At 42.1% G+C, this 15006-nt stretch overlaps 1 protein-coding gene across 1 annotated transcript in view; it reads right to left on the reverse strand.

Annotated features, from left to right (window-relative positions):
- Positions 1–15006, reverse strand: part of lamb4 (laminin, beta 4) — a 76129-nt gene that overhangs the window by 24950 nt on the left and 36173 nt on the right. Inside the window, exons 25-27 of the mRNA XM_019361994.1 lie at positions 14815–14972; positions 14439–14663; positions 104–321 (exon numbers count right to left, since the gene is read on the reverse strand). Of these exons, the coding sequence (XP_019217539.1) occupies positions 104–321; positions 14439–14663; positions 14815–14972 (601 nt within the window). The remainder of the gene's footprint in view (positions 1–103; positions 322–14438; positions 14664–14814; positions 14973–15006) is intronic.

The raw sequence follows: 15006 nt of genomic DNA on the forward strand, positions 1-15006 counted from the left end.
TCTGAGGTGAGTAGCAGAGTGACAGCCTCACACCCTAAATGATAAATGAAAACTGAACCCTGTGGTCACACGCCAACACTGTCTGTGGCTGTGGAGCTCTTGCCTTGTCACAGATGTTGGAGATAGAGTTGACGGGGTCACAGCTGCAGGGCTGACATCCCGAGGCTATGTTCAGGTTCCAGTATCTGTCCTCACATTCATCACAGAGTTTACCTATCACACCTGTCCTGCAGGGACACTGTCCTGTCCTCAGATCACAGAAACAGGGTCTCCCCAGAGGACACCGAGTCACCTGAGTCCCCCGTCGATCACAGGAGCATTCTGGAAAATACTTTTATTTTAGTGTTTGTCAAAACATTGCGAAATATAGAAAAGAAATACAGGGTATATAGGTGGAGCAACAGAGAAGAAAAATTATGCAAGAAGATTATTGATGATGGAAGCATTGATCCCTTTTTCAAAACTGCAGTTTAACTTTAAAATGTTTCCAGTAAAAATCAGAGTTTAAACTGGATCTTTAGATACTTTGTTACTACCAGCCTGTCATAAAAACACATTACTTGTTTCTTAGCATTTTCACAGCTTTAATTGAAAAAACAACATATTTTGACAGCATGGAATAGTACTTTGGCACCAGCAAGTTAATTCTCTCAGACCTGTTAGCTGAAAAGTTTGCTTGTGTTACGGAAAAAATATATAGTCTTTGTGCTTATTTTCTGTTTATATTGTTTTATATAGGTCAGTGTAGTAAAAACGCCACTTTGAGTTATATTGTCTGCTAAAGGTCACAAAGTACTGTGTAAGACAGGAAACTGCAGAAGGAGACGCTTTGTGCAGAGAACAGGAAGAGGTGCAGACAGAAAAGCGGAACTAAGCAACACACACACACGTCAAGCCGGGCCAGAAGGAGTTGTTTTTATCGAAACTATGTGTGACGTGTAAAGGACCAAAATAACACAGTATATGATACACATTTTGGCTTCTAATGCTAGAGATCTGCAAATTGCTTTGGGCTGTGCACATCTCTCTCTCTTCCGGAAGATGATTAAATAATAATTATAAATACTTTGACCAACTGAGTTGTGTTTTCTCTGTCCGGTAAAATAAAAGAACAAGATTTAATACTTGGCATGGTGAGCAGGGTGTCTTTGCAAAAAAAATTGAGGTGAAAAAAGTGAAAGGCCTGAAGAAGAAGTGTGAGGCCTAAAAAAAATATCTACAGCAGATAAATGGTATCTGAAGTCATGAAGTCATGTCCTTAAGAAAAAGGGGAAAAAATGTCTTGCCTATCAATCACACTTATTGGTTCTGCTTGCACTTGGACAATCAACTAATTTCAGTTTGTGTGCAAGAGAAGGAAAATAGTGACACAGCCTACAGCATGAATATGGATATTTTATGATAAAGTGGACACTGCTCCAGGACAGAAACAGCTGCATTATGCTGCTAATACAACTTCAGCTCTTTGCAAGCACCCACAAAGATGAAATGCTAATGCTAAGCTAGCCAAGAACCCAGAGTGATGCTAAAGCTGAGTAAATGCAACCCAAACCCTAACCCCTCAGCCCAGCAGCCAGAGCCTGAACTTACACAAGTAACAAACTGATGAGCAATCAGGCTGCAGCCTCTACCTGTTCATGCTTCTACAGTAGAATCACCATGACGACTGCTTTGAAGTCTATTTGTGCTGGTCTCCATCTTTCAACTTTCAATTCAATTTTATTTATATAGTGCCAAATCACAACAACAGTCATCTCAAGGCGTTTTATATTGTAAGGTAGACCCTGAAATAATACAGGGTGGGCCATTTATATGGATACACCGTAATAAAATGGGAATGGTTGGTGATATTAAAGTCCTGTTTGTGGCACATTAGTATATGTGAGGGGGCAAACTCCTCAAGATGGGTGGTGACCATGGTGGCCATTTAGAAGTCGGCCATCTTGGATACAACTTTTGTTTTTTCAATAGGAAGAGGGCCATGTGACACATCAAACTTATTGGTAATGTCACAAGAAAAACAATGGTGTGCTTGGTTTCAACGTAACTTTATTATTTCATGAGTTATTTACAAGTTTCTGACTACTTATAAAATGTGTTCAATGTGCTGCCCATTGTGTTGGATTGTCAGTGCAACCCTCTTCTCCCACTCTTCACACACTGATAGCAACACCACAGGAGAAATGCCAGCACAGGCATCCAGTATCCGTAGTTTCAGGTGCTACACATCTCGAATCTTCACACCATAGACAATTGCCTTCAGATGACCCCAAAGATAAAAGTCTAAGGGGGTCAGATCGGGAGACCTTGGGGGCCATTCAACTGGCCCACGATGACCAAGCCACTTTCCAGGAAACTGTTCATCTAGGAATGCTCGGACCTGGCACCCATAATGTGGTGGTGCACCATCTTGCTGGAAAAACTCAGGGAACGTGCCAGCTTCAGTGCATAAAGAGGGAAACACATCATCATGAAGCAATTTCAAATATCCAGTGGCCTTGAGGTTACCATTGATGAAGAATGGACCCACTATCGTTGTACCCCATATACCACACCAAACCATCACTTTTGTTGTTCCAGCAGTCTTGGAGGGACCCATCCACTGTGAGTTAGTGTCAGACCAATAGAGGTGGTTTTGTTTGTTAACTTCACCATTCACATAAAAGTTTGCCTCATCACTGAACAAAATCTTCTGCGTGAACTGAGGGTCCTGTTCCAATTTTTGTTTTGCCCATTCTGCCCATTCTGTGCACCGATCTGGGTCATCCTCGTTGAGATGCTGCAGTAGCTGGAGTTTGTAAGGGTGCCATTTGTGAGTAGCTAATATCCGCCGAAGGGATGTTCGACTAATGCCACTCTCCAGTGACATGCGGCGAGTGCTACGCTGTGGGCTCTTGATGAATGAAGCTAGGACAGCGACTGATGTTTCTTCATTAGTGACAGTTTTCTTGCGTCCAGATTTTGGCAAATCCAACACTGAACCAGTTTCACGAAACTTAGCAAGCAGTTTGCTAACTGTAGCCTGGGAGATGGGTGGTCTCATAGGGTGTCTTGCATTGAAATCTGCTGCAATGACCCAGTTACTGTGTTCACCAGATATCAACACAATTTCGATCCGCTCCTCACGTGTTAACCTCTTCGACATGTCAATGTCTGTGAACAAAGAGAAACTTGTAAATAACTCATGAAAGAATAAAGTTACGTTGAAACCAAGCACACCATTGTTTTTCTTGTGACATTACCAATAAGTTTGATGTGTCACATGGCCCTCTTCCTATTGAAAAAACAAAAGTTGTATCCAAGATGGCTGACTTCTAAATGGCCACCATGGTCACCACCCATCTTGAGGAGTTTGCCCCCTCACATATACTAATGTGCCACAAACAGGACTTTAATATCACCAACCATTCCCATTTTATTGCGGTGTATCTATATAAATGGCCCACCTTGTACAATAATCCCTGCAGCAAAAATTGCTGAAGCAATCTTATTATGACCAAAGAGAGGAAGCAGGAAGACTTTTGGCATGGAGAATTAAGAAAATGCAGAGTGAAGGAGCAATTAATAGTATAAAGACCTCTTCAGGGAATGTAACAGTAGATCCATTGGAAATTAATGACAGCTTTAGAGAATTTTATGAAAATTTGTATAAATCAGAATGTGCTCAAGCCTCAAAAGAGCAGGACATATTCTTAGATCAAAATCAGTTCCAGACACTAACAGAAAACAGAAACCAGAAATTAGACAGACGTCTAACTATTGAAGACATATCACAGGCTATCAAAAGCATTAACAGTGGTAAGGCACCTGGGCCAGATGGCTTTCCGATTGAATTTTATAAAACTTTCCAAGAAAAATTAATAATTCCACTTTTTACCATGTATGAAGAAGCGTATCAAAATGAAGCTCTCCCACCCACTCTGAGATAGGCAATGGTTACTTTCATACTGAAACCTGGTAATCCCCCTGCAGAGCATTCATCATTTAGACTAATAAGTCTGATGGGGGTTGACACTAAAATACTTTGTAAAGTTTTAGCAAGAAGATTAGACTTCTGTATTGCACATTTAGTTCATAATGATCAAAATGGCTTTGTACTAAAATGTCAAGGGTTTCACGATATAAGAAGGGTTCTAAATATAATTCATGAGAAATTTGATGCTAAAGATACAGCTTTATTATCACTTGATGCTCATCAGGCCTTTGACAGAATAGAGTGGTCATATTTATTTAATGTTCTCCCAAGATATGGATTTGGAAATAATTTTCTCAAATGGGTTAAACTTTTGTATACAAATCCCAAAGCTAGTGTTTTAACAAATAACAGTTTCTAACCCTATCACATTGGAGTGTTCCACTCGCCAGGGGTGCCCGTTATCTCTAATTCTATTTATCTTAGCTATAGAGTCCCTGGCGATGACAATTAGAATGAAAACTGACATATTTGGTGTCCAGTTAGGAGATCAGGAGCATAGATTGGCCCTGTATGCTGATGACCTGATAGTTTTTTTTGACTAGGCTGTCTATTAGTATACCAAAATTAATGCAACTAATGGAGTTATTTCTGGCTATAATATAAATGATTCAAAATCCTCCATCCTATTTCTGAACAAGGATGAAAGACTAAATCATATTATGTAAACCCTGCATATTAATGCAAAAAGAAGGATTTGTGTATCTTGGAGTTAAATCACCCCAGACATTGATACCATTGTAGCAACAAACTATGAGCCTTTGATTAGTGAAGTGGAAGGATCTCTAAATAAATGGATGACAATGCCCATATCAGTGATTGGCCATATAAACATGATAAAAATGAACATATTACCAAAATTTTTATAGAATAGAATAGAATAGAGTAAACTCTATTATCCCATGGATGAGACATTTCGGTGTTACAGAGCTCTTACAGCAAGCAAGGGAAAATAAAATATGAAAGGAAGACACAAGGTGGTCCTATAAACATAACCAACCGAAGTTCGTATGTACAGGTAACAATGTACAGAATATGTATAGAAAAAATTGAAAAATTGTACGGAGATATGTATAAAATGTACAGGGTTATGTATAAAATCTACAGAGCTATTTATAAGATGTACAGTAAACAAACAAGCTGATGAGTAAGATGACCAAAAGAATGTTAAGCTGCATTATAGAGTCTGACAGCTGCTGGTAAGAATGACCTGCGGTAGCGCTCCTTCCGACACTGTGGGTGTAAGAGTCTACTGCTGAACGAGCTGCTCAGTGCTCAGACTTTCGAGGGAAAACCAGCACACCGCAGACCACGGCCTCTCTGTGTGAGGATTTAAACGTATTCTACGCTAGATTCGACACAGCGAACACCATGAGACCGGACAGTGTGCGCACCGCGGATGACGTCAGCGCGCACACTGTGTCTGAGGAGGATGTGCGGAAGTGCTTCACGAGGGTGAACGCACGCAAAGCTACTGGTCTGGACAGGATTCCCGGCCGCGTCCTCAAGTCATGCGCGGCTCAGCTGGCTGGAGTGTTTACACACATCTTCAACCTTTCCCTCTCTCTGTCTGTAGTCCCAGCCTGCTTCAAAATGGCCACCATCGTCCCTGTACCCAAATCCTCCACCATCTCCTCATTGAACGACTGGCGACCCGTAGCCCTGACCCCCATCGTGAGCAAATGCTTCGAGAAGCTGGTCAGGGACTTCATCTGCTCTGCACTACCCGACTCACTGGACCCTCTACAGTTTGCATACCGCCACAACAGGTCCACTGATGATGCCATAGCCCTGACACTCCATGCTGCCCTGTCACACCTGGAGAAAAGAGACATGTATGTGAGAATGCTGTTTGTAGATTACAGCTCAGTATTCAATACCATCGTTCCCTCGAAGCTGGACAGGAAACTGCAGGATCTAGGATTGAGCAGCTCCCTCTGCAGCTGGATCCTTCACTTCCTGTCTGACAGACGCCAAGTGGTCGGACTGGGCAGCATCACCTCATCCCCCGTCATAATTAACACTGGTGCTCCACAGTGGTGTGTACTGTACTCTACACCTACAACTGCACGGCCACTACACTGTAAAATCTAATTACTTCACAGAACTCAAAAAAAATATGCAAACTCGTTGCCTCAAAAAAAAAAACTAAGTAAAGTTTACTTAAGATGACTGTTAGGACAACTTATTCATTGCAAGTCTGCAGTATTAAGAATAACTTGATATTTCTGACTGTACAATACTAATTTTTTACCTACTGACAAACATTTCAAGTTCAACTAAATGAAAAAACAATTTGTGGTAACCTGAATGTGATTAAAAATAATTAACAACACTTTTTGTAATGATGTTAAAATCAGCCCAACTTTTATTTTCAAATGCAAAAAAGTACAACAGCCAACATACTGGACACTGTTCTCTTGAACAACATATAATTATATTGCCATCACTGTTATAATCTTACAATGAAACAAAGTCTCAGATTTAATTATTCTGAAAATAAGTTTAGGCCTACCACAAGTTTGTTTCGTAGTTACATTACTTATATAATCAAAATAAAATATATTTATTGTTCTGTCAAAAGTGCAGTCTCTAATTTAAACAACACATTTGTTTTCCATTCCAACACAGGATCTGGAATGTTGTATTATTTTAAGGATGCTTGTTTCCAGTCCAGGCATTACTGCCTGAATGACTGTCATGGATCGAGGTGATCCAAATGTAGGTGCAGAAGAAAGTCTTTAACTTCCCTTAAGTACAGTGGCAGTGGATGTGGGTTGGAGATGCAATGAGCTTGAACCTGCAGGCGATCATCTTCACTGACCACACCATCTGTGACGGAGGACTCATCTCTCCTGGTGTCCTGCAAGCAAACAATCATATTTTTTGGAACATGAACTTAATTGCTTTCTTAAAACATTTTTTTCTGCAATTGTTATAGAACAGACTCCAATTTAGACAAACTCAGGCTCCCTCCCCACGGGAGAGGTGACATTCAATGTCCCACTTGTCAGTCTGGATAGCCCTGACCACCACCCAACACACAATAATGTCATGAAAGCATCATTTTAAAAAGGGCTATGCAAACATGGCCAATAACTTTCATTCTAATGATCTGCAAAATGATTTGGGCACAAAACAAATTTTGCTGTTAGAAAACTTGCAGACTTCACTATATACAGTGTAGACCCTCAAAACTAAGATTGGGGGATGTGATCTTTCAAGAAATGCAGACCAAACTGTTGTTGTTTGTTTACTTACACAGCATGTCTTGTAGAATTAACTGGAGTCACCAGCAACAGCACAGTGCAGTCATATCTCAAGTGTAATAACAGAAGACAGGAAAAGATCAGTAAAGAAACAACTTCCCCAAAGCACAAACAAAACAATAAAAAATGGTAAATGGTAAATGGCCTGTATTTATATAGCGCTTTTATGGTCCCTAAGGACCCCAAAGCGCTTTACATATCCAGTCATTCACCCATTCACCCACACATTCATACAAGTAAAGTAAAACAGGCTGATCTAAAGTGTGATTAAAATTCAGGATGATTAATATAAATGTCACTGACAGTTGCAAATATATTGGAAAACCAAAATACCACTGAGTTGATGTCTTTCTGTCCAACAGCAGGAGTGCTGGTCCCAAGCCTCAAAGACAGCAAGAAGCAAGCAGAGGGAGAAAAAACAAAATTTTTTAGAAGCTGATTTGATCCTTAATGGCTGTGCAATCATTATAACTTACAACACAGAGGGTCAATGTAGACCCATACAACCAAATTAGACTAACACATATAGTATTAAAAACACCATCTACTACTGTGTCTGAATGTGTGGTATTGGCACTGTCAGTTTAGGCCTAAAGAGATATGTGTTTAAAAAAAGACCAACTAATTTAAATATAATCATTACATGCTTGTTAAACGCTAACTTCCAATATATAAAGTTTCTAACAAGCAAAATGACCAGATCCAACATATGGCAGGGTTTATATGTAACATAATGTTTCTTATGATTCAACTGTGGAATTTAACTTAATTCTTTAGAAGGACAAGCTATATTACTTTATTCTCAAGTATAAAGCCAACCTAGGCTTTAACCATTTAATAAGCCACTAATCTGGATTATAGCTTTCACAACAAAAATGGTTTTTAAACAAATTTTTTAACAAAACAAGTACTATTAATATTATTATTTAAAATGTAATTAAACAGAGAAGTCGGTTAAATATAAAAGCAGTTTGCTTATGTTGTTAAATAAAGGCTAGATTTGACATTAATAGATGCCACATATGTTCAAAAGCTGCCACAAAGCATTAAATAAAATAGACGTCTCCGAAAACGTCCGAGCATTTTTGCAAATATGTGATGTCTTGATAAATTGAGCAACAATGAACATTACACAGCTACATTCTCGCATGAAAACATCTTAAAAGTTTATTTTGTGACCCAGAAAAAGTAATATTTAAAAGTTTTTTAGCTGCGCTCCTCCGCCATTGCCGCGTTTCAGTTTTGGACGAATTGCATTCTGGAATATTTAGCTGTATCAAGTCGCTCTGAGTCCACACAAGTCACAACTGATACATGCTCGATAAAACAGGAGGAGCAAAAACACATCCCGGAATTTTTCACGTTCTCGGCTTCATGTGTACTTTGAATTGGAACAGTACTTGGTCTCCGACGTATCACAAGTCCATGAGACCACAAGTACGCATACACAGGCTCCGACAACTGCGGCCGACAAATGCGATCCTCCTTTTCCCCAGATTACCCTTTCTGGGTCACAAAATAAACTTTTAAGATATTTTCAGGTGAGAATGTAGCTGTGTAATGCTCAAATATCTACTTAATTTATCAAAATATCACATATTTGCAAAAGTGCTTCGACGGTATATATATATATATATATCTAGTTAGTTAGTTATGGTTATGGATTGAAAATATCCCCTACACCCCACCCCACCCCTAACGGCTGCACCTCCCGAAAAATTTTGTCTGGGCTCTTATCTCACCTTTTTATTTCAAACAATCAACAGAAAATTTCACAGACATATTTTTATATAAGGTTTTTAAGGCTGTGGTGTTAATTTTTAAGTAACATGAGCCCAGCAGCAGCAGCAGCAACGCTAGGCTAACACTAACTAGCTAGCAAGATTATAAACCTGGTGCTAAACTAAGAGAAGCCACAAAATCAGTTTGAATAAGAGTAAACATTTACTCACCAAGTCAGTGTATCAGGTAAAGATCCACAGCAATGACAACAATAATATCTTGAGCTGACGCTTCTCCAGGTTTGCTCAACATATTCCAGAAAAAAATGCTGCCACCATAAATATGCAGACTCAAATAAATTTAGTTGATCAGCGTTTTTGCATAAAAAGTACTGGTAAGTTACTTAAATTGAGTTCTAATACAAATTGATAAAAATTGAGTTCAGCCTACTTAATATTTTTAATTAAACACAATATTAGATTTTACAGTGTAGTAACTCCAACATCATCGTGAAGTATGTGGATCACACTACAGTGGTGGGTCTTATCACCAAAGTTCATGAGACGGCTTACAGGGAGGAGGTCAGCACCCTGACCCACTGGTCCCGAGACAACCATCTCACCTTCAACTTCGTGACTTGGAGGAGAGAGACCTAATGTTTAATAATCCACATTTCACTGTTTTACTCTTTGGTTCAGATGTGGATACTGTATTGCTCTTCCTCAGTGATTTTTTATGTTTAAGTCGTTTTTGCTGGTTTTTATTTTGTTTTTTGTCTGTTTGGGAGCTGACACAGTCTCTATGGAAATGAGTTTTTGGGGGGGGGTAACAGGAGGAGAGAAGTGGCAGAGTGGCGTGTAAGACTGCAACTCTGCTTCCTGGTCCCAACTCTAGATAGTCACATTTTGGAGGGTTTAATACATTTGTCCAGATTTCTAGAAATGAGACCTGCTCCATCCAAAGTGGGATGGATGCTGTCCCTCCTAACAAGACCAGGTTTCCTCCAGAAATTTTCCCAATTATCTATGAAGCCCACATCGTTTTTTGGACACCACTCAGACAGCCAGCAATTTAAGGAGAACATGCGGCTAAACATGTCACTACTGGTCCAATTGGGGAGGGGACCAGAGAAACTTAGTCCAACATATTATTTTCCCAATACTATATTTTTTTAACACTGTTCATATGTATATAGTGGTGCAGAAGTAGGCATTTCTTTTCCCAAATGTCTGCACTGAGTAGGAGATTGTACATGTGTATAGTAAAAATAAAAGGGATTCTACTCTATTCTATTAGGATAGAGATCTGTGTTAGTGTGTGGGGCTGTAGCCTCAGGTTTATATTGTCAAATGGTAATTATGAGACAGTCTGTTTCAGATCATTTTCCCGAGTAACATGAAAGTAACGTAACAAGTCGACCAACGGATGTCTTTCTTCTGGGTGTAATTAAGTAACGTACTGCATTACTTTAAAGAAAAGTGCTCTGTGTAATATGTGTAATAATTTTTCTACTTTTTCTACTCCCGGCGCCCCCCGTGAGTGGCAGCCTGTTACAGCAGCTCCACTCATTCTGAGCTTCTTTCTTATCTTCTCTTTACTTTCTCGTAATTTTTTGTAACTAAAGTTTTAGCAATTAGGTTCTGCAATCATGGACTACCGTTTTGTGCTAGTCTTGGTTGTCTTTCTCTGTTTTTTTTCCCTCCTTTTTCACCCGTGTTTGGGAACCAAGCACATGGATCCTTTGTTTACAGTAGGGATCAGCTGTTAGCGCTGCGTCCCGCAGCAGTGCTGCCGGAGGGCAGACACGACATTCCCAGCGAGCTGACGAGGAAAAGACGTGGGTGTCGTGCTGGGAAGGAGCGCTGTCACCCAAGAAGGAGATGTTATAGACCATCTCTCCCTTTTGCAATCATTGGAAACGTAAGATCTTTGCCCAATAAGATGGATGAGTTCAAGTCACTAACCTGGTCACAGAGGGAATAACGGCAATGTAGCATCATGATGCTAATGGATTCCTGGCTAACACTGCTAACTCCGGACACGAGTGTGATGCTACCAGGGTTCCAGCTGCTGCGGGCGAATAGGACGAGAGAGAGCGGTAAGAAGAAGGGATTGGGACTGGCAGTGTTTGTGAATGACAGATGGCGTAACCCTGGGCACATCAATGTAAAAGAACAACTCTGCAGCAGAGACACTGAGCTGTTAGCCGTTAGCATGCATCCGTACTACCTGCCCCGGGAATTCTCACATGTTATCGCGATAACAGCGTATGTCCCCCCCTCGGCCATCGCGGATGCAGCCTGTGACTCTCTCCACTCTGTGGTCAGCAGACTGCAAACACAATCTCCGAGAGCCCTTCTTTTAATATCAGGGGACTAATCATGTCTCGCTGGACTCCACGCTGCCCATCTTCACCCAGTATGTGACCTGCCCAACCAGAGACAATAAAACACTGGACTTACTGTATGCCAATGCAGAAGAGGCATACAGTTCATCACCTCTCCCTCCCCTGGGCAGACCTGATCACAATCTGGTGCACCTTGTCCCTGTGTATGAGCACTTAGTGCGCAGGGAGCCACCAGCCACCCGCACAGTACAGAGATGGTTGGAGGAGATCGAGGAGGCTCTTAAGGATTGTTTTGAGTCTACTGTGTGGAAGGTGATCTGTGATGAGCACAGAAAGGACATCGACAGCCTGGTGAAATACATTACGGACTATATTAACTTCTGTGTGGATAACACCGCACCCACCAGGACTGTGCGGTGTTTCTCCAACAACAAACCTTGGATTACCCCAGAAATTAAAGCTGTCCTCAAGAAGCAGAGGAGGGCCTACGAATCTAGAGACAAGGAGGAGCTGAAAAGGGTGCAGAGAAAGCTGAGGGGACTGATAAGGAATGGGAAGGACAGCTACAGGCAGAACATGGAGAACCAGCTTCAGCAAAACAACGTTGGCGAAGTCTGGAGAGGCCTCAGAACCATCTCGGGACACAAAGGTCAGAACTCTGCCTGGGAGGGATGTGAGGTGGGCAAATGAACTGAATCATTTCTTCAACAGATTTGACTCATCCATGAGGCAGTCTCCAACATCGGCTGCAGACTCACCCACCCCCACTACTGCTGTTCCACCTCTGACACCTCAGACACTTCACACCACCTCTACTCACCCTGCTCACTCCTCCCCACCCCCAACAACTGCATCCAATACACACTCAACACAAGGCTCCAGCCTGTCTCTCTCAACCACCCAGGTTAGGAGGGAACTGAGGAGGATTAAAGCCAGGAAAGTTGCAGGTCCAGATGGCATCAGCTCAAGGGACGTCAGGTCCTGTGCAGACCAACTGTGTGAGGTGATGGAGCACCTCTTCAGCCTGAGGCTGAGGCTGGGAAGAGTCCCACAGCTCTGGAAAACCTCCCGTATTGTACCAGTGCCAAAGACTTCACGCCCCAAGGACCTCAACAGCTATAGGCCAGGTGCTCTGACATCCCACCTGGTGAAGACCCTGGAGTGGCTGGTCCTGACTCAGCTTCAGCGCCTGGTGAGCTAATCACTGGATCCACTTCAGTTTGCCTACCAGCCTGGCATTGGAGTGGATGATGCCGTCATTCACATCGTGCATCGTTCCCTTGCTCACCTGGAGACTGCTGGGAGTACTGTGAGAATCATGTTCTTTGACTTCTCCAGTGCCTTTAACACCATTCTTCCCACGGTCCTGAAGGACAAGCTGTAGAACTCTGGAGTGGACAATCACCTCACTACATGGATTCTGGACTACCTCACCGACCGACCACAGTATGTCAGAACTCAGGGCTGTGTGTCGGACAGGGTCGTCTGCAGTACGGAGGCCCCACAGGGAACGGTTCTGGCACCGTTCCTCTTCACCATCTACACTGCAGACTTCTCCCACAACTCCAGCCAGTGCTTCCTGCAGAAGTTCTCTGATGACTCTGCAATAGTTGGCCTCATCACTGATGGGGATGACAGGAAGTACAGAGGACTGACACAAGGCTTTGTGGACTGGTGCCAGCAGAACTACCTCCAGATCAACACTAGTAAAACCAAGGAGCTGGTGGTAGACTTCCGCAGGTACAAGCATCCTCCACTGCAACCACTGAACATCCAAGGTATGGACATTGAGACTGTGGACAGCTACAGGTACCTTGGTGTTCATCTGAACAATAAACTGGACTGGACTCATAATTCAGACGCCCTCTACAGGAAAGGGCAGAGCAGGCTGTACCTGCTGCGGAGACTCAGGTCTTTTGGAGTGAAGGGCCCACTCCTGAAGACCTTCTATGACTCTGTGGTGGCCTCAGCCATCTTTTATGGTGTGGTCTGCTGGGGTGGCAACATCTCTGCTGGGGACAGGAAGAGACTGAACAGGCTGATCCACAGGGCCAGCTCTGTTCTACGATGCCCTCTGGACCCAGTGGAGGTGGTGAGTGACAGGAGAATGGTGGCTAAGCTGTCATCCCTGTTGGACAACATCTCCCACCCCATGCAGGAGACTCTGACAGCACTGAGCAGCTCCTTCAGTGGCTGCGGCACCCACAATGTGGGACGGAGAGATTTCGCAGGTCTTTCCTCCCCACTGCTGTCAGACTCCACAACAAAGACTTCAACTGATCAAACACACACATCCACACGTCTGCAATAGCAATAACACAATTACTCTTTTTCTGGCATCGTTGTATTATACTCAATTGTATATAGCATTTGTATTCTATTTTATTCTATTCTATTTTATTCGATTGTATATAGTATTTCATTTTATTTTATTCTATTCTATTGTGTACAGTATCTTATTGATATCTTATTCCAGTGTTTTTCTCTAATTTTTCTATGCAAGTTTGCACTGTTCACTTTTGTAACAAAACAAATTTCCCATGCGTGGGACTAATAAAGGTTATCTTATCTTGTCTTATCTTATCTTAATTATTTTTTTAAGTAACGACACCAACACTGATCACAACAAAGATGGAAGCACCTCCAACAAGCACAAACATGTGACCCGCAGCATGCAAGTGAATGTGCATGAGTGTAATTTCTTTGATATGCTGATTATTGATGGCTGTGACTTTCAAAGTGGAGCCAATGAGAACTGATATGGGAAGGAATCGAATTGATAAGTGATATCAATAATGGAATTGGAATTGCTAAATTCTTATCAATTGCCATCCCTAGTCAATATTGAATTTAAAGTTTTCAATTCACTCAGCCTTACAGACACTCAAGAACCAGCGCTCCTTTACACTAAAAGTTAAAGTAGCTCAGGCACCTGATCAAGACACGTCTAAGTTGCCTCCCAGTGGATATTTAGTGGGTTGGGTGTCCAGTTGGGTGAAGACTGTGGGTTCCATCAAAAAATGGACACATTAAAGGACACAGGAATACCTGGTGCCCCGATGAGGCTTTGCATACACGTAAGAGGATGAAAGGATGATAGATGAGGTTTCTATGTTTTTGTTGTCACCTTTGCAGTCCTGGGTTAGGGCATTGCCATAGTAGCCAGGTTTGCAGTTTTGGCAGTGTAGGCCGATTGTGTTGTGAAGGCAGTGTAGACACTCTCCTGTTCTGCTGTTACATGAGTTGGGATCATCAGGGTTGATGTTGTTGTTGCAGGGACACTCTTTACAGACTGCACCTGGCAATGTCAGATCACCATAGAAACCAGGGCTGCACCTATCACAGCTTACACCTAAAAGGGAAACAGAGAGTGATCTATTTTATGTGTCTTTCCAAAAACCTTCTGATAAACACTGACTCTTAGCATCGCTGCTGTCTGTCTCTGTTTGCCTCTTTTATGTAAAGAAGGTAAAAGTAAGTAATGCAAAGATACTAGCTCTTACCTGTGTGCCCCTCCTGGCAATTACAGATGAGCCTTAGGGACTGTGGGTCATGCTGACAGGAAGTGGCGAAGAATCGTCCACTGCTCAAAACATCTGGACACAAACACAGCTGACAGGCCTGTCTGGAGATTGGGTCACCATAGTAACCCTCAACACACCTGCATCAAAATAGGTGTATCATGATGACCTGAA

The sequence above is a fragment of the Oreochromis niloticus genome, linkage group LG7, assembly GCF_001858045.2.
Source record: "Oreochromis niloticus isolate F11D_XX linkage group LG7, O_niloticus_UMD_NMBU, whole genome shotgun sequence".
NCBI classification, from domain to species: domain Eukaryota; kingdom Metazoa; phylum Chordata; class Actinopteri; order Cichliformes; family Cichlidae; genus Oreochromis; species Oreochromis niloticus.